General features: G+C 38.9%; 1 protein-coding gene across 11 annotated transcripts in view; it reads left to right on the top strand.

Annotated features, from left to right (window-relative positions):
* RPS6KB1 (ribosomal protein S6 kinase B1) overlaps positions 1-18,550 on the top strand; it is a 137,944-nt gene that overhangs the window by 2,609 nt on the left and 116,785 nt on the right. For all 11 annotated transcript variants that reach the window (XM_037494566.2, XM_037494574.2, XM_054689486.1 and 8 more), the window contains exons 2-4: positions 5,648-5,697; positions 6,711-6,831; positions 8,398-8,466. In XM_037494566.2, coding sequence (XP_037350463.1) covers positions 5,648-5,697; positions 6,711-6,831; positions 8,398-8,466 — 240 coding nt within the window. The remainder of the gene's footprint in view (positions 1-5,647; positions 5,698-6,710; positions 6,832-8,397; positions 8,467-18,550) is intronic.

Raw genomic sequence — 18,550 nt, 5'->3', positions numbered from 1 at the left:
AACTGAGATAGAGGCAAGAGAGATGATTGCTCAAAACCACATAGGTAACTAGTGGTAGAATCTCCTGACTCAATTCAGAAAACAGTTCAGCATAGCTTCTTCATTACATTTACTAGCCTTTTTCATAGGAGGACATTGGGTTTGAATTTTTTTCTCTTGGTCATGGTATAATTTGGGAACAGTGAGTTAAAACTAAAGGGAAGTTTTCCTCTAGAGATTTTCATTAGATTATGAAAATGTTGGAAATCTTTGCCTCTGTAGAGACAAAGTTAAAAGAGTAGTAAAACAACTGTAACACAACTTTTTAAATCCTAATTTTTAGTATACTAATTCAAAATTGTACAACTTCGGAACTTACTGTATGATTTTCAAATTGGGATATCACATTTTTATTGAGCAAAGCTCAATTTTTTTAGTGCTTGGAAAGACAAATTACTCTGTAGATAATATGTATTCAAATATTCAGTCACTGAATCTTACAAGGAAAATGTCTGAACAACCAGGCAATAGACAAAGAATTTAATGAATATCTGGATTAAGTATATTTCAACTGTTCTGGAACAGTTTGCTTAAATTTTTGTGATATATTCTTTTTCATTGGGACTTTAAGAATGTTAACTTTTAATTTAGACCTTTGCAAAATAGTTCTGTTGGGCTAATTTGAAACTGTATCTTAACATGATACCTTAGATGAGCAGGATTCCACTTTGTCACAGTGACACACAATAAAGGCATTGGATGGATCCTAAAGCTTCAGGTAGCAGCAAAAAAAATCTGAAGTGTTTCCTGTGAAAGAGCATTTTCAGTCTGGATTATATAATATTAGTTGATGCTTAAGACTTTTCTAAACATCAAGGTTGAGTAGCAGAAAAGGATTGTCTCTCAAATGCTCTGTTCCAGAAGTTAACGGTAGGAAGTAATAAGCACAGATGCAGGTGGTAATACTGGCCTGGCTTGCTCCGGAAATGAAATTTAGCCACAGGGCATATCTTTCTAGGTGGCTTCAAAGTCATGGTTCAGTGTTAACTACTCTGTGGTTTTTAATTTAGAACTAAGTAAAACTAACATTAAAGAAAAAACCTACTATACCATTTTTATCACATCTGAGAGAAGTTAGTCTTTTGTCTTGAAAGTGAAGCCATCAGGTGATTATAGGCACCAGAGACCAAAGAAAACAATGACAAAAACCCAAAACAAATGACTATCCTTACCCCTGTACAAAGAAACTATTGATACAAAAAGTTGAAACTGCTAGATTTTCTCTTCTGAATAGTGTCCATGCATTTACGTAAGTCTAATAATGAAATGTGCATCCCTGATATATCTTGATTTATGCCATGATGTCATCTTGTCATGTTAGATGTCATCTTGACTTACTCACACCATGAGCAAGTATGACTAAAAACTTGTGGGTTTGTTATTTTTTGTTTGTATTTAGCATTTGGGCATTCATTGTATAAGAATGCTATCTTTTTTTTTTTTTAAGATTTATTTTATTTATAGAGGCCACATGCGCAGGAGGGTGAGAAGATTCACCAGAGACAGAGTGGGGAACAGAATAGGCAGACTGGCGAAATGCACTGCTGAGGGGAGCAGCGGGTGAGGCAGGAGAGGTCTGCTCGCCATGTGGGTTGCTGCGAGGCCGGCGGGGATTGAACCAGCACTGCAGAGGTCGTGCACAGCTTCACAGCGCTGTGCTCAACCGCCTGTACCACCAGGGAGGCTCAAGCATGCCATCAGTTTTATTGTGATTCTTGACTTTATATTAGTACTTTTGAAGACAAATGTGTTCACTTAAATGTTTTTTTAATTCTAAAAAAATTTTTTTTAAAGATTTATTTATGTATTTATACAAGCACTGGGTATAGTCAGAAGTGCGGGAGGGTGAGAGAATTCACCAGAGTGGGGAACAGAACAGGCAGACTGACGAAATACACTGCTGAGGGGAGCAGCAGGCACGGCAGGAGAGGTCTGTCGCGCCATGTGGGACCCTCGCCACAGGCGGCCAGGGATGGAACCAGGGCTGTGGAGGCTGCTGGCAGCTTTTCAGCCCCGCGCCCAACCGCTGTTCCAGGGGAGTCCCTAATTCTAAAATTTTTAATAAAAACTTTCAAGTGCCTAATTTCAGTCTTTTCAATTAAGATACATTCTTTAGTATAAACTGAAAAATTTCATAACAAACTGTTCAAGAATACTCACTTTGAAGCCATATTTTATAACACTAACAACTGAATTTCCACTGCCAGGTTTATTTTTTTTTTACAATTCAGTGACTTTCGATTATTTATTTATTTTAGATTTATTTATTTTTATACAAGAGCTGGGGTACAGACGAGAGGCATGGGAGGTTGAGAGTATTCACCGGAGACAGAGTGGGGAGCAGAACAGGCAGATGACCGAAATACATTGCTGAGGGGAGCAGCGGGCATGACAGGAGAGGTCTGCTGCACCATGTGGGAATCTCCCTGGCTGGCCGGGAATCGAACCCGAGCTGCAGAGGTTGAGGACAGCTTCACAACACTGTGCTCAACCCGCTGCGCCCCGGGGAGGCCCTTTGATATATTTATAGAGTTGTGCAGTCATCACAATTTAATTTTAGAACATTTCCATCACTTAAAAAGAAATTTTGGGGGTTCCTCCCTGATGGCACAAGGGGTTAAGACGCAACCTATGAAGCTATCCACAGCCACTGCAGCACGAGTTCGATCCCTGGCCAGGGAGCAACCCACATGGCGCAGCAGACCTCTCCTGACTGGCCTGCTGCTCCCCTCAGAAGTATATTTCACTCAATCTGCCTGATCTGTTCCCCACTCTCTCTCTGAATCCTCTCACCACCCCCCACACCTCTGGCCTGTACCCCCGTTCTTGTATGCATAAATAAATCTTTAAAAAAAATTTTTGGGTCCATTTATGGTTTTCATTGCCACCCCTAACCTTAGGCAAATAGTAGTCTACTTCCTACCTCTTAAATTTGCCTTTGCTGGACATTCTGTATAAACTGAGTTATGTAAAATGTTGTCATTTTTGTTGACTCATTGCAATTAATATAATGTGTAGCTTCTTTGACTTAACATCTGTTGTAGCATGTATCAGTGCTTTGTCCTTTTTTTATGGCCAAATAGTATTTCATTGTATGGGTCAACCACATTTTATTTATCAGTTCACCAATTGGTATTTGTTTCCATTTTTTGACTATAGTGAATAATGCTGTTATGAACATTTATGCTCAAATCTTTGTGGAACATATGTATGCATTTTTCTTGGATAGATGTCTAGGATTAGATTTGCTGCATCATATGATAAGTCTATATTTTTTTAAAAAGGATTTATTTATTTATACAAGAACTGGGGTATAGGCCAGATGTGCAGGAGGGTGAGAGAATTCACCAGAGACAGCGGGGAACAGAACAGGCAGACTGACTGAAATACACTGCTGAGGGGAGCAGTGGGCAAGACAGGAGAGGTCTGCTGCCACATGTGGGTATCTCACTGGCCGGCCAGGATCGAACCTGCACTGCAGATGCTGCGGACAGCTTCACAGCACTGCACTTAACTGCCTGCACCACCAGGGAGACCCTATATTTAATTTTTTAAGACAATGCCAAACTGTTTTCCAAAGTGTTGTACCATTTTACATTCCCACCAGTAATGTATGAAAGTTTCATTCACTGCATCTTTGTCAAAATTATTTTTGTCTTTTTTTTTTTTTGCATAAAAGAACTGAGGTGTAGGCCAGAGGTTTGCGGTGGGAGGGTGAGAGGATTCACGAGAGACAGTGGGGAGCAGAATAGGGGGATTGACTGAAATACACTGCTGAGGAGAGCAGCGGGTGAGTCAGGAGAGGTCTGCTGCCACATATGGGTAGATCCCTGGATGGGGATTGAACTCTTGCTGCAGTGACTGCAGATAGTTTCATGGATTGCGTCTTAATCCCTTGCACCACCAGGGAGGCCCTGCTAACACCATTTTTGAATGACTCTTCCACATTAAATTTTCTTGGCCAATCTTTATGAAAAATCAGTTAACTCAAAATGTGGGGATTTATTTTTGTGCTCTCAATTCTATTTCATTGGTGTCCTTGATGTTCTGATTACTGTCTTTATTGTACATTTTGAAATCATGAAGTGCCCAACCTTCAACTTGCTGTTTTTCAAGATTGTTTTGGCTATTTTATTTTATTTTATTTTTTTAAAGATTTATTTATTTATTTATTTATACCAGCACTGGGTACAGTCAGAAGCGCGGGAGGGTGAGAGAATTCACCAGAGCCAGAGCAGGGAGCAGAGCAGGCAGAAGGACCGAAGTACACTGCTGAGGGGAGCAGCGGGCTGCAGGAGAGGTCTGTGCGCCATGTGGGACCCTCCTCCAGTGGCCCTCAGACGCTGCGGACAGCTTCGCAACCCAGCGCTCAACCGCAGCGCCAGCGGGGAGGCCCTGTTTTGGCTATTTTAGGTCCCTTGCATTTCTGTAAGAACTCTAGCTTCAGCTTGTCAATTTCTTTTTTTTTTATAAAAAAGATTTATTTATTTATTTATGCATACAAGACCTGGGGTGTAAGCCAGAGGTGTGTGTGTGTAGGGGGGGTGAGAGGATTAACCAGAGAGAGTGGGGAACAGAACAGGCAGACTGACTGAAATACACTGCTGAGGGGAACAGCAGGCTAGGCAGGAGAGGTCTGCTGCACCATGTGGGTGGCTTCCTATCTGGCTGGGGATAGAACTCGTGGCTGGAGATAGCTTGATAGCACTGTGTTTAACCCCTGCGCCACCAGGGAGGCCCCAGGTTGTCATTTTCTACAAGTAAGGAACCTGGGATTTTGATAGGATTGAGTTCAATCTGTATTTGCTTAGTATTGCCATCTTAATATTAAGTTGTTTGATCCATGAACATGGGATGCAACTTATTAAGGTCTTCTTTAATTGCTATTGGCATTGTTTTGTATTTTTCAGTCTTCAAGTTTTGCACTTCTTTTGTTAAAAATTTTCTAAGTATTCTCATTAATGCTGTTGTGAATGGAGTTATCTTAATTTCGTTTTCCAGTTATTCATTGCTAGTATATAGAGGTTAATTAGGTTTTTACTGATTTATACTATGGTCAGAAAAAATGTTAAGCCAGCATGACTTCTAACAAATTTGAAAGTGTTGTTTAATTATTTTGCTTTGATCAGCCACATTGAGAACTGGTTGTGGTTGGCTACCTTAGGCTTATTTAGGTTGTGTTACAGAAGACTTATAACGTTATGCTGGTCTGTATGTCAGAAGCATATCTGAATAGTGTTTTGTGGAAAGTACATTTTATGGGAATAATTTGATAACTCATACTTAGAATGTAGTGCCTTAAGTTTTATAATACACACATATATTTTAGTAGATGCAATTTTTGAAGAACAGTCACCTAGTTTTGTTTGTAGATTATTGATAAGTAGCATCTGCAGCTTCATTGTCATATAAAATGAAAGTGAAATCCCCATCTTGTTTGTGAATCTTACTTTGTTCACTACCATATTTTCCTATTGCAAAAGTATGGAGAATTTTTAAAATAGTTTATTTCATTCATGCATTCTTCTTCAGTAATGAGGTGAAGCATTAAGTCTTTTTATTTTGTTTATGCTATTGCTTATTTTTAAAACTTTAATATATTTTTCAGGGTCAGTTAAATGAAAGCATGGACCATGGGGGAGTTGGACCATATGAACTGTAAGTTTATTTGGAAAGATTTCCTTCTGCTATCTTACTTATAAGTTGGTTATATCAGCTCTAGTTCATAGCCAGTATGTGATTCCAATAACCAGTGCTTAAATTTATCTAGTCATAGTTGTAGAGTTGGTTTATTGATTTTGGCACCAATATAATAACATCTCTAGACTTTTGGGATTATATAGATTTTTGAGAAAAAGATATTTATTTAAATTTCCACTGAATATAAATCTGAGTTGGCTAGGAATTTAGTATAGAGAAACATCTTATTGCAAAAGAAAATGTTTAGAAATGTTCTGAAGAGTTAAATTCTTCTTGTTTCTCTTATAATTCATCATTTAAACAGAGATTTGTACAATCTTATGTCATTTTAGGTATGCTTCTTTAGGTGAGTATGGTGATTAATCTGTTTCGTACCCCAACCCTAAGTAAAAATCCTTGGGTTGTAGGGGAGACTTGAGAAGATTACTCTTACAGAAAGTATTTAAATGGCAGAAAATTATCCCCTTCTTGGACTCTTGAAATCAAGTTGATAGCAGATATGAAAAGATGCATGGATAAATTTTATTAGCTAGAATTTTTATAACATAAAGATGAACTAATTGGTAGTTTTAAAAGTGCCTGGATTTTCTGCTGAATTTGCCAAATGAGGTTGGATAATACCTAATCTCATAGACATTTTGAATGCTGTAAATTTGGATAACTGGAAGACTTTTTTCCTTTGTCAACCTAATAAACTTATTCTAATTTACCTTAATTTGTGGTTCTTGATGCTTATGAAAATAATAGTACATTCTGTAAATAAGCAGAGAAGCAAACAGTTATCAAGCCACCCTAATCTTAACCTATTAGGAATTGCTAGTTTACTTAGAGCACAAATACTAAATTTGCTATCCCCTTTCCCCTCCCTCCTTTTTCTCTCCCTCCCTAATTGGATTACATCCTTCTAACACTATGCTTGAAGGTAATTTAACTTTTTGCAAATTTACTTTTGGTTTTGCTTTTCTCCCCAGTGGCATGGAACATTGTGAGAAATTTGAAATCTCAGAAACTAGTGTGAACAGAGGGCCAGAAAAAATCAGACCAGAATGTTTTGAGCTACTTCGGGTACTTGGTAAAGGGGGCTATGGAAAGGTAGGAAGTGTTTTTGAATTGAGAGCTGTTGTCTGTCTTGGGTAGATTGATTTTTATACCCTGGTTCCAGCTGTACTTTTTTTTTTTTTTTTTTTACTAGCTATCAGCAAAGGATATGATTGCTTACCTGGTATTATTTGAGGGATTTATGGAAGTTTTTCTTTTCCTACCATCATTCATATAAAAGCCTGGCACATATTAGGCACTCAGTCAAAATTTATTGAATAAATAAATAGGAAACGGTGCCACGCAGTCTGTTATTAGAGTGTTCATTCTTTCCTTTGGTTAAGTGGTACTTTCTGTAGGTATCATTTTAAATAACAAACCACTCCTTAATTTTAAGAAGCATGACACATTAAATTAACTGTTCCTGAAACTGTAATCTGAATTTGTTTTCTTTGATTCGCAGTATCTAGAGCAATAGAGTTAGGAAAACGGAAGAATGCAAGTGGGGAGAAGAAAAATGAAGAAAACTTACTAATTTCATAATTTTGCCCAGGGCTTTCTAAATTAAGACTTCACCTTTGCATGTTCTTCCCAAGAAAATTTATACTTAGCCATTCTCAGTCAAAAAACATAATTTGGAAAATGTGTTAGCATTAAGTTTGAAAAACATTTATGCTGTTTTGTAGTATTAATTTTTGCAAAGCATGACATTTGTAGTTTATTCTTAGGCTTATGGACACATTCTAATATGTTCTAATCATCCTAAATGTGTAACACAAGCACTGTGAGTCTCACATATTTTAACTGCTGTATGAAAATGTTTTATACTTAGCCCATTTTTAGGTATAGGCAAACAGTAATTCCTGTAAACTATTATTAGTTTTATGTGAAGCCATAGCAGCGGCATCCCTGGAAGAAATTCATGAAATATTTTATAATTTTTAAGTTTGGTATTATGTTTCTGGGAATTTTGATTAAAGCTTTCTTTTTTTTTTTCTTCTTTCTTTTTTTTTTGAAAGATTTACTTACTTATGCATATAAGAACTGGGGTGTAAGCCACAGTTGCTGGGGGGGGGTGGTGGTGGTGAGAGAATTCACTAGAGAGAGTGGAGAGCAGAACAGGCAGATACACTGAAATACGCTGCTGAGGGGAGCAGCAGGTGAGACAGGAGAGGTCTGCTGCGCCATGTGGATTGGCTCCCTGGCCAGGAATGGAACTCATGCTGCAGTGGCTGGCGATAGCTTGATAGCACTGTACCTTTAGCCCCTGCAGCACCAGGGAGGCCTGATTATAGTTCTTTCTAAGCAAAATAGGATTTTTTTCTATAAAATAACTGTTCATCATTAGTCACTACCCAACTTTGCCCCCAGATTTTCTATAAAATAAGTGTTCATCATTAGTCACTACCCAACTTTGCCTCCAGATGTCAGCAGACCAAACAGGAAAGTCACATGTCATATAGCAGATTTCACTACTAAACCTATTATAGTGAACTCTATTAACTCATCATTTTTTGTATACAGTCCTTTGTGGTGCTAGAATATAGATAGGAATTATGGAAGTATGACTAGCATAGTTTAGCTTTTAATAACACAAATACTTTTTATTTTTTTATCCAGGTTTTTCAAGTACGAAAAGTAACAGGAGCAAATACTGGGAAAATATTTGCCATGAAGGTGCTTAAAAAGGTGATTCCTTCATTCCTCCCCTCCTTCCCCCCACAACTATATTCATAATTGGGATAAAATCCACATTTTGGCCTAAAATTATCAGTCCAAAAAGTTTTTCTAACACAATTATAAGTTCTCACATGATGTGAAATTTGCTTCATTATTGTTAACCCTGTTTTATTTCTGCTTGGAGAGGGTAGAAAGAAGAGCTTTTTCAATTCTCTGAATTAACTCTTACCTCTTTGTTCTGATCTTCATATTTATAAGTAGTAAGCTTATATTATATGTTGCTGTTATTTAAAATTCAGCAGTTTTAGAATTGTATATTGACTCTCTATTTTACTTTTATTTACTTGTTCCTCCCTTCTCATTTTGTCTTACTTGAATATGCTTTTGTCTTCCCATACCTTCCAACAACTCTGTAAAATCACCTTTCAGGCCAGTATTTTGTGAGCACACTTATTAGATATCAGTTCCATTTATTTTCCTAGAAACATTGATAGGAAGAACCTTCTGTACTCCTCTTCCCATTTATAGTGGTAGATCTCTGGGCAGAACTGTCATTGCTGGACTTTCCCTTTACTACAGTCTTTAGAACTCTCTTGACTTCTTCAGTGTTGGATCTTTTGTTTCCTGGATCCTAGAGATTCCTTTTTCTTAGTTTATACCCTTGGTCCCTTATATTGATTACCATCTTCTAGTAGCTTCCTGAGAAAGGGTGCTTAAAGGGAAAATTTTTTTTAATATTTAATATTTGAAAATTTCCTTATATACTTTTTTTTTTTTTTTAATTTTCTAGAGGCATGTCTTATTTATCTATTTGTTTGTTTGTTTGGTTTATACATGCACTGGGTACAGTCAGAAGCGCGGGAGGGTGAGAGAATTCACCAGAGCCAGAGTGGGGAGCAGAGCAGGCAGAAGGACCGAAGTACACTGCTGAGGGGAGCAGCGGGCGGCAGGAGAGGTCTGCACGCCATGTGGGACCCTCCTCCGGTGGCCGGGGAGCAGCCGGGGATCGAACCGGCGCCGCAGAGGCCGCGGGCAGCTTCACAACCCAGTGCTCAACTGCTGCGCCACCTGGGAGGCCCTCCTTATATACTTTTTTGATTGTTCAGGTATGGTTTTAAAGTTGAAACCATCATTTTCACTCAAGATTTTGCTCCATTTTCATCTAACTTTGAGTGATACTCTTGAGAAGTCCCTTTCCATTCTGATTTCCAACCCTGTATAGATCTTTCTTTTAATATAGTTAAGATTTTATTTATGATATTCTGAATTTTTATACTGATGTGTCTGCTTTGGTTCTTACTGTTACATTTATTTTTGCTCTTTTAATCTTAAAAGTGTCAGTCCTTCATCTCTGGGAAATTTTCTTGTAGGATCTCTTTGATAATTTCCTTCCTTTTTTTTTTTTTTTAAGATTTATTTACTCATGCATACAAGAACCAGGGTACAGGCCAGAGATGTGGGGGGTGAGAGGATTCACCAGAGACAGAGTGGGGAACAGAACAGGCAGACTGAGTGAAATACACTGCTGAGGGGAGCAGCGGGTGAGACAGGAGAGGTCTGCTGCGCCATGTGTATTGGTCCCTGGCCGGCCGGGGATCAAACTTATGCTGCAGAGGCTTTGGGCTGCTTCATAGTGCGGTGCTTAACCCATTGTGCCACCAGGGAGGCCCCTTCTTCTCTTTTCTTGTATTGAAATTGCACCTAGTTGGATGTTGGGCTTCCTGGATTGATCATTTGTTTTTCTTACCTTTTCCATTTCCATTTCTTTTTCTTTTTACTTTCTGTGAGTCTTCTAAAGCTGTATTTCCTTGTCCTTTCACAGTTTTTTTTTTTTTTTTAAGCTATCATATTCATGGTCCTTTCTGTTGTTTTCCTTTTTATGGCAGCCTATCTTATGATCATAAGTTCTGTGTGTTTAGCCTTGTAGTGCTTCATGTAGTTAGATGGCAATTGACTGAAAACCTCCAGATATCAGTGCCTGTAAGTCTTCTGGTACGAATCCGTTTATCCTACAAAGATTCTATATTCTTTTGCTTAGAAAAAGCATCCTGGAGCTGGTTGAGAAGAGGAAGTGGAGATTTCATCTTTTAGCTTTCAGGCTTTGCCTAAAATCAAGTTTTCACTTTAGTATTTTATTCTGCATCTGACCTTTCACACACTTTTTTTCTTCTGGAGAGCATACCTATCTGAGGAATATTCACTAGCTAATTAGTGGAGGATGAAAATCTTAGTGGTCTATCTGTTACTTACACAGACAAACTCCCTGTTATTAGCCTTCTGCCTTCAACAATCCCTAATGACTCTTAATTTTTTTATTTTAATTTTTGCCCTTAATTTTTAAATCCTAAGATTCTGTCGATAGAATCTATTTCTTTCATATTTTTCACCTTTTTCAAATTTTTTTTTTTTAAGATTGAGTCATTTATGCATACAGGAATTGGGGTACAGGCCAAAGGTATGGGGCGGGGAGTGAGAGGATTCACTAGACACAGAGTGGAGAGCAGAACAGGCAGATTTTCTGAAATACACCACTGAGGGGAGCAGCGGGTGAGACAGGAGAGGTCTGCTGTATCATGTGGCCTAGCTTCCTGGCCATCTGGGCATTGAACTCTTGCAGTGCTGCAGTGGCTGCAGATAGCTTCATAGTGCTGTGACTTAACCCCCTGAGCCACCAGGGAGGCCCCTGTATTTTTCACCTTTGTAGACATTTTGGATTGATCTTATGTCATTTTATTAAGTCATATACCCTTGCTTTATACCACTCTGTCTTCATCTTTTGAGGTGCAGGGTTACATTAGTCTCATAGTTTTATTGAAGATGGGTTATGTATGTTTGGTTTCTTGTTCTTTTTTATTTGGTTGACTTCTGAAAAATTCCCACTGCTTTAAAGCAAGTCTCAGTAGAAAATTACATTAAAAGACAGTTGAAATGATTTTAGTATAAACATAATAGAATTTGTAATACTTTAGTCCTTATCTTCTTCCTGATTTTCACTTAAGTGGTGCAAATAACTTCTTAATTTAAAAGCTGAGAACCAAATACTATGACCACAACTTCAATGGTGATGATTTTTTTTTTTTTAATTAAAGATTTATTTATTTATGCACACAGGAACTGGGGTACAGGCCAGAGGTGTGGGGTGGGGGTGAGAGGATTCACCAAAGACAGAGTGGGGAGTAGAACAGGTAGAACGACTGAAATACACTGCTGAGGGGAGTAGTGGGCAAGACAGGAGAGGTCTGCTGCACCATGTGGAAAGCTCCCTGGCTGGGGCTCAAACTTGTGCTGCAGAGGCTGTGGATAGCTCCCCAGTGTTGTGCTTAGCCCCCTGCGCCACCAGGGAGGCCCTCATTGGTGATAATCTTAAGCAATTCGGGGGCCTCCCTGGTGGCGCAGGGGGTTGAGCACGGCACTGTGAATTTATCCGGAAGCCTCTGCAGCATGAGTTCGATCCCTGGCTGGTCAGGGAGCACCCCATATGGCCCAGCAGACTCTTCTGACTCGCCCACTGCTCCCCTCAGCAGTGATTTTCAGTCCATCTGCCTGTTCTGCTCCCCACTCTGTCTCTGGTAGGTTCTCTCACATTCCTGCACCTCTGGCCTGTACCCCAGTTCTTGTAAGCATAAATGGATAAATCTTTAAAAAAAAAAAAAAAAAAGGACCCTACAAGTACCAAAAAAAAAAAAAAAAGCAATTTGGGTTTATATCTGCTACCTGACTTTCCTGTTGGCATCATTTGCAATTAATGTTTTGGGTTTTTTTTTTTGGAATCTGAAACATGTGAAGTGTGGACTCTAATAATTGTTCTAGAAATACTGAGAGAAGTACTGTTCAAGATTGTTAAACTGATCCATTCCTTTTGGTTTGTTACTTATTTTTATTTTTGCCTGGTAATTAGGGCTAACTATAGTTACTTATAATACAATTATATCTCAAGTGAAGTATGTTTCTGGTATAGGTACCTTTCACGAAAAGAAGAAGGTATTGCGTTTTTTTCTCACAGATGGAGGGGAGGATGATATTTTGAGAAATCCATACTCAGTTCTAAATGGCAGGCATCCTTTTTTGGGCCCCAGGCATTTAAGATCTAATTTGCTTACCATTCCTTTTGCTTACTTGCCACTTGCTCCCACTCTCAGTGTTTTTCTTTCCCTATACCTGAACAGAAATCAAATACTGTCTCATTCTTTCTTTGCTGTCTCTGAAAACAAATTCACAGCAAAAATAATGAAAATGAAGAGGTGGTTATAGTTAAATCCAGATTTTAATTCCTAAATACCTAGGTTAGATACCTGTATGTTCACTTTGAGTGTCTTCAAATTTTATTATTCTGGAAGTATTTTTTTTTAAAGATTTTATTTATTTATACTAGAACTGGGGTAAAGTTCAGATGCACAGGAGGGTGAGAGAATTCACCAGAGACAGAGTGGGATAACAGAACAGGCAGACTGACAGAATACACTGCTGAGGGGAGCAGCGGGCGAGACAGGAGAGGTCTGCTGCGCCATGTGGGACCCTCACCGGCTGGGACCCTCACCATGTGTGACCCTCACCGTCCGGCCGGGATAGAACTGGCGCTGCAGAGGCTGCGGACAGCTTCACAGTGCTACGCTCAACTGCTTGTACCACCAGGGAGGCCCATGGAAGCAGAGTATTAACCCTTCTCACTTGAGTATGTGCTAAGAATGTACCTCTTTCCACCTTGAACATGAAATCAGAGTAGAACTACATGTCCTCTTATCTTGCATCTGTACCTTAGACTGGATTTATCAGTTCTCCTGGGATTACTTCCTCCTGTGGGATTGTTCCAATTTGGGTATTTGCTCATGATGCAGATTAAGGAGAAGACTCATTTCTAGTTACTATCTCTTTACCTAACAGTTGCAACAAAAATGTATTCTAAAAGCAAAATACCATTACCCATGGCATTTTTTCAGCCTGCATTTGTGAATTTTATGACCTGTGAGCAAAGACTATGACTTACAGGTTGACCAGGCATGCCTCTTTGCTTAATTCTTTTTTTGAACCTAGTGTCTGGGTGTTGTGCTGGATACTAGGATTTAACATTGGAGACAAAGTCTCTGCCAATACTCTGCTTATTGAATAATTTAAGGGAGTAACTAATAAGCTTATTCTTAGTTTCTTTTCTACTTTTTAGTTGAAAACCTTTCTATTTGATATTTAAATCTATAGTGTCCTCTCCCCTTTCATCTACTGTCACCTGGTTCCTTCTTTAAATTTATGAGGACTAGAATAAATGATTCAGTCTTTTCATCCTCCCTCCCCCCATTCCCAAGTCTTACATCCTGGATATCTTCACTGTCTGTGTATCAAATAAATGAGCCTGACCTTCTAATTTTTTGTGGTCTCAACTCCATTAGCTTTCACTTCCATTCCACTTTACTAGCACCAATGACTGTGTTCTCCACTTCTGAAATACTGAGTTTTAATAGAACAATTAACTTTTCACTCACTCCTTCCCACAGTGTTTCATCTTTTTTTTTTTTTAAAGATATATTTATACATACAAGAACTGGGGTACAGGCCAGAGGAGTGGGGAGTGAGAGAATTCACTAGAGAGAGAGTGGGAAACAGAACAGGCAGGTTGACTGAAATACTGCTGACGGGAGCAGCAAGTGAGTCAGGAGAGGTCTGCTGCACCATGTGGGTAGCTCCCTGGCCGGGAATTGAACTTGTGGGATTGAACTTGTGCAGCAGTGGCTGCGGCTAGCTTCATAGGTTGTGTCTTAATCCCTTGCGCCACCAGGGAGGCCACACAATGTTTCATTTTTGACCTTAGGTTCTTTAGTAATTTCACCTTTGTATTTTCCTTAAGCTCTTAGCTCCCTTTTATTTTGCTTTATTCCAAATCCAGCCTTATCAACATGAACTGCCACTTCAGTCACTTGCTAGCTCATTGACCTAAGGTCCACGAATATTTTTGATATGTATAAGTTTGTTAATGCTCCTTCATTCCTGTATCTCAGTTACTGAGCATTACTGACAGAAATCATACAAACTTGCAGGTTGTTGCTAGGACAAATTCATAGTCCCCACCTTACTTGGAACCTCCAGTACTCACTAGCCATTTTGCTACATGTCTCTAGATAACTTCTTCCATTCTCTGCAGCTGTTTGGAGCCTTTACTTTCAGGCTCTGCATTCTTTCTGGTAGACTGACTCTCTTCCTATTTGAGGCTGTCAGATGTAATTCCTTCAACTGCCTATTTTAATCCCTATCTGGAATTCCATGTTAACCTGCATTTTCATTTTCACTAGTCTTTGCTTCCCTTCTGGTCTTGGTGGAAGATGTATTCCTCCTCCTTTTCAAGGCTAAGCTCTTCTTTTATGTTTTATATCTCATCTTTTTCTGTCTGTTCAGGTCTTTTCTCTGTCATGTCTCTTTTTTTCCAACCTCTATCCTGACTTTTCTTTCATGACTTAATGTGTGATTTTATTTATATTATATAAATATTAACCAAATACTCAGTTGTCATAGCCTGACTCCTTTATTTAAATATAATCATATCCTTACCATACTTAGCAAAATAAACTCTTCCTTCACTCAAGTTCTCTTTAGAGAGCGCTTACGCTTAGTCTTTCATAGCTGAATTTCTTGACAAGTCAGGTTTCATTCTTTCACTCTATTTTGATTTAATGATTCTACTATTTATTGAAACTCTTGTTACCTGGGTGCTGCCAATCTCCGAGTTGCTGCATCCAGTGGTGTTTACTTAATTCATCTTTAATTTATGTCTCTGTTGTGTTGAAGTTATTGACAATAGTATTTTGAAACTATATCCTTAACTTCTATGATCCTACTTTATTCTTTTTTTCATCTTTCACTTTCTTCTCAGGCTTTTTCAGTTACTTATTTAAAAAATTCAAACTTCATGAACAGTTAAAATATAATGTACCTTTGAAATTTTTCAGACTTTCCAAAGAGTTGTAGAATAGTATAATGATCACCAATTGTTAAGTTTGCCATATTTTGTCTATCCTCACCCTCCCTTTTTCTATGTGTGTATGTGTATATTCTATATCTATGTGTATATGTATGTATATTCTGGTTTTTTTTTTTTGCAATGCAATTTGACAAATGTAGATATGACCCTAAATTATTTAGTGTGTGTCTCTTAAGAATAAAGGCATTTATTTAAAGATTTATTTATTTATACATACAAAAGCTGGTGTGCAGGACAGAGGTGTGGGGGGGGTGAGAGGATTCACTAGAGACAGAGTGGGGAGCAGACCAGGCAGATCCACTGAAATACACTGCTGAGGAGAGCGGTGGACGAGACACAGAGGACTTGTGCTGCAGTGGCTGCCGATAGTTTCCTAGTGCTGAGACTTAGCTCCTGCACCACCAGGGAGGCCCAAGAATAAAGACATTTTTGGGCCTCCCTGGTGGCGCAGCGCATTGAGCGCTGCACTGTGAAGCTGTCTGCAGCCTCTGCAATGCGGGTTCGATTTCTGGCCAGCCAGGGAGAATCCCACATGGTGTGGCAGACCTCTCCTGTCGCGGCCACTGCTCCCCTCAGCAGTGCTTTCGGTCCATCTGCCTGTTCTGCTCCCCATTCTGTCTCTGGCGAGTCCTCTCACCCTCCCACGCCTCTGGCCTGTACCCCAGCTATTGTATAAATAAAAAATTAAAAAATCTTAAAAAAAAAAAAAGAATAAAGGCATTTTTATATATAACCACAGTATGCTTATCACACTTGGGAAATTTGACATTAATATATATTTATAAAAATACTATTTTCTGATACACTGTTTATGTTCAGCTTTTCCCAATTGATAATATCCTTTATAATTGTTTTGGTTTTTAATATACAGATTTAATTAAGGATCACATGTTGAAATCAGTTTTACTGTCTCTTTAGTTTCCTTTACTCCAGAGCCATTTCCTGACCTTTTTTGTCTTTCATAATAGTGGCATTTTTTGAAGAACCCAGGCCAGTAGTTTATATATAGTATCACTTAGCTTGGATATGTTTTTTTTTGTTTTCTCATAAAAACACTTAAAGTCCAAATTTAGATTAAATATTTTTTTAGGAGTATTGTATCACTGCATGGGCTTAGGAAGCACATTATGTCAATTTATCCCATTATTTAAATAAGATTTATTTATTTATTTATACAAGCACTGGGGACAGTCAGAAGCACAGGAGGGTGAGAGAATTCACCAGAGCTAGAGCGGAGAGCAGAACAGGCAGACTGACGAAATACACTGCTGAGGGGAGCAGCGGGTGGCAGGAAAGGTCTGTGCGTCACGTGGGACCTTCGCCTTGTGGCCGGGGATCGAACTGGCTCTGCAGAGGCTTCAGGAAGCTTCACAACCCAGCGCTCCACCACTGCACCACCGGGGAGGCCCAATTTATCCCATTATTTGATAAAATTGATTTGATTTTGATCACTTGGTTAAGGCTGTGTCCTCCAGAATAAGGTACCTTTTTCCTTTTGTAATAAATAATCTATGGAATGATAGGTAAAGACTGTAAATATTTTTTAAAGATTTATTTATTTATGCTTACAAGAACTGGAGTACAGGCCAGAGGTGTGGCGGGGTGAGAGGATTCACCAGAGACAGAGTGGGGTACAGAACAGGCAGATTGACTGAAAAACACTTCTGAGGGGAGCAGTGGGCGAGTCAGGAGAGGTCTGCTGTGCCATGTGGATAGGTCCCTGACCGGGAATTGAACTTGTGCTGCAGTGGCTGTGGATAGCTTCATAGGTTGCTTCTCAACCCCTTGTGTCACCAGGGAGGCCCCACACTCAATAAATCTTTTAATTAATGTAATTCTTAAATAATTAACAGAGTCTCTGATGCTCCCTCAAACTTCAGTCTGGCCTTCCCTTGTGCTCCAGATCATGCTTCTTTGCTGAATCTTTTTGTGGGGAGTGGTGTTCTGTGGGCAATGCTCTCCTGGCATCCCATGAAGTCAGATGGTGATGGTGAGACTGTGCTGACACCCAACTCCAGAGAGAAGCAGCAAGCTTGGGCTGTGCCTCTCAGAATTTCCTTTTAAATCTATAGTATCTTGCTGGAGAGACTAGAGAAATGGAAACCAATTTGCAGCATTCTTTGCCCTTTCTATCCAGCTAACTGTGCTAAAAAGAAGTTGCCTAAACCGATGATTCATGAACTTTCCCCAGCACAGCACACATAATCTTTTAGCCAGTGGTTTTATCATCCATTGTTTCTTATCCACATTAGATATTACTATTATTAGTAGTATTTTCTAAATGGAAAATACTTCTGTATTTTTATATAGTTTTCATTCATTTTTAAAGAATTGCTGCTTTTCATGCTTTAAAAACATTTAATTAAAATAATCAATAAGATTTCGTTCTCAGAGTGTTATCCATTTGTCTTATTATTCATTTTATTCTTAAATTGTGCCAAAATTCTGCTAGAGAGAGTTCTGTTAAGATGTTTTCTAGGTTCTTTTAACATATCCCTGTACAATGGAGTGCTCTAGGTTTATCCAGCTCTTTCCTTGGCCCTGGCCTAGAATCATTCATTTTTATACCTTTCCACTGTCATTATCTTTTGGTTTCTTTGTTGTGTTAATTATTGCAGATATAACCAAGTACAAATATATATTCTTATTTTTCCTTCTAACACAAAAGGTAGTATACTGTGTATTCTGTGTTATATATACTCTTTCATATATTGATTTCATAGTTGTTCCTTAATCTTTTTATAGTTTTTTCACACATTGTATAGATATTCTGAGTTTTCTGTCAATAGCCTATCCATGGGTATTTAGGTTTTTTCTTTTTTTTTTTTTAAAGATTTATTCATTTATGCATGCAAGAACTGGGATATAGGCCAGAGGTATGGGGGTGAAAGGAGTCACCAGACACAAGAGTGGGGAACAGAACAGGTGGATTGACTGAAATACACTGCTGAGGGGAGTAGCAGGCGAGTCAGGAGAGGTCTGCTGCGCCATGTAGGTCACTCTGCCATGTGGGTCACCTCCCTGGCTGGGGATTGAACTTGTGCGGCAGTGACTGAGGGTAGCTTCATAGTGCTGCGTCTTAATCCTTTGCGCCACCAGGGAGGCCCCTATTTAGGTTGTTTCTAATGC

Source organism: Talpa occidentalis, unplaced genomic scaffold (assembly GCF_014898055.3).
Source record: "Talpa occidentalis isolate TD23 unplaced genomic scaffold, MPIMG_talOcc4v2.1 talOcc4.7, whole genome shotgun sequence".
In the NCBI taxonomy this organism is placed as follows: Eukaryota; Metazoa; Chordata; class Mammalia; order Eulipotyphla; family Talpidae; genus Talpa; species Talpa occidentalis.
This window is presented reverse-complemented; position numbering and strand designations above follow the sequence as displayed.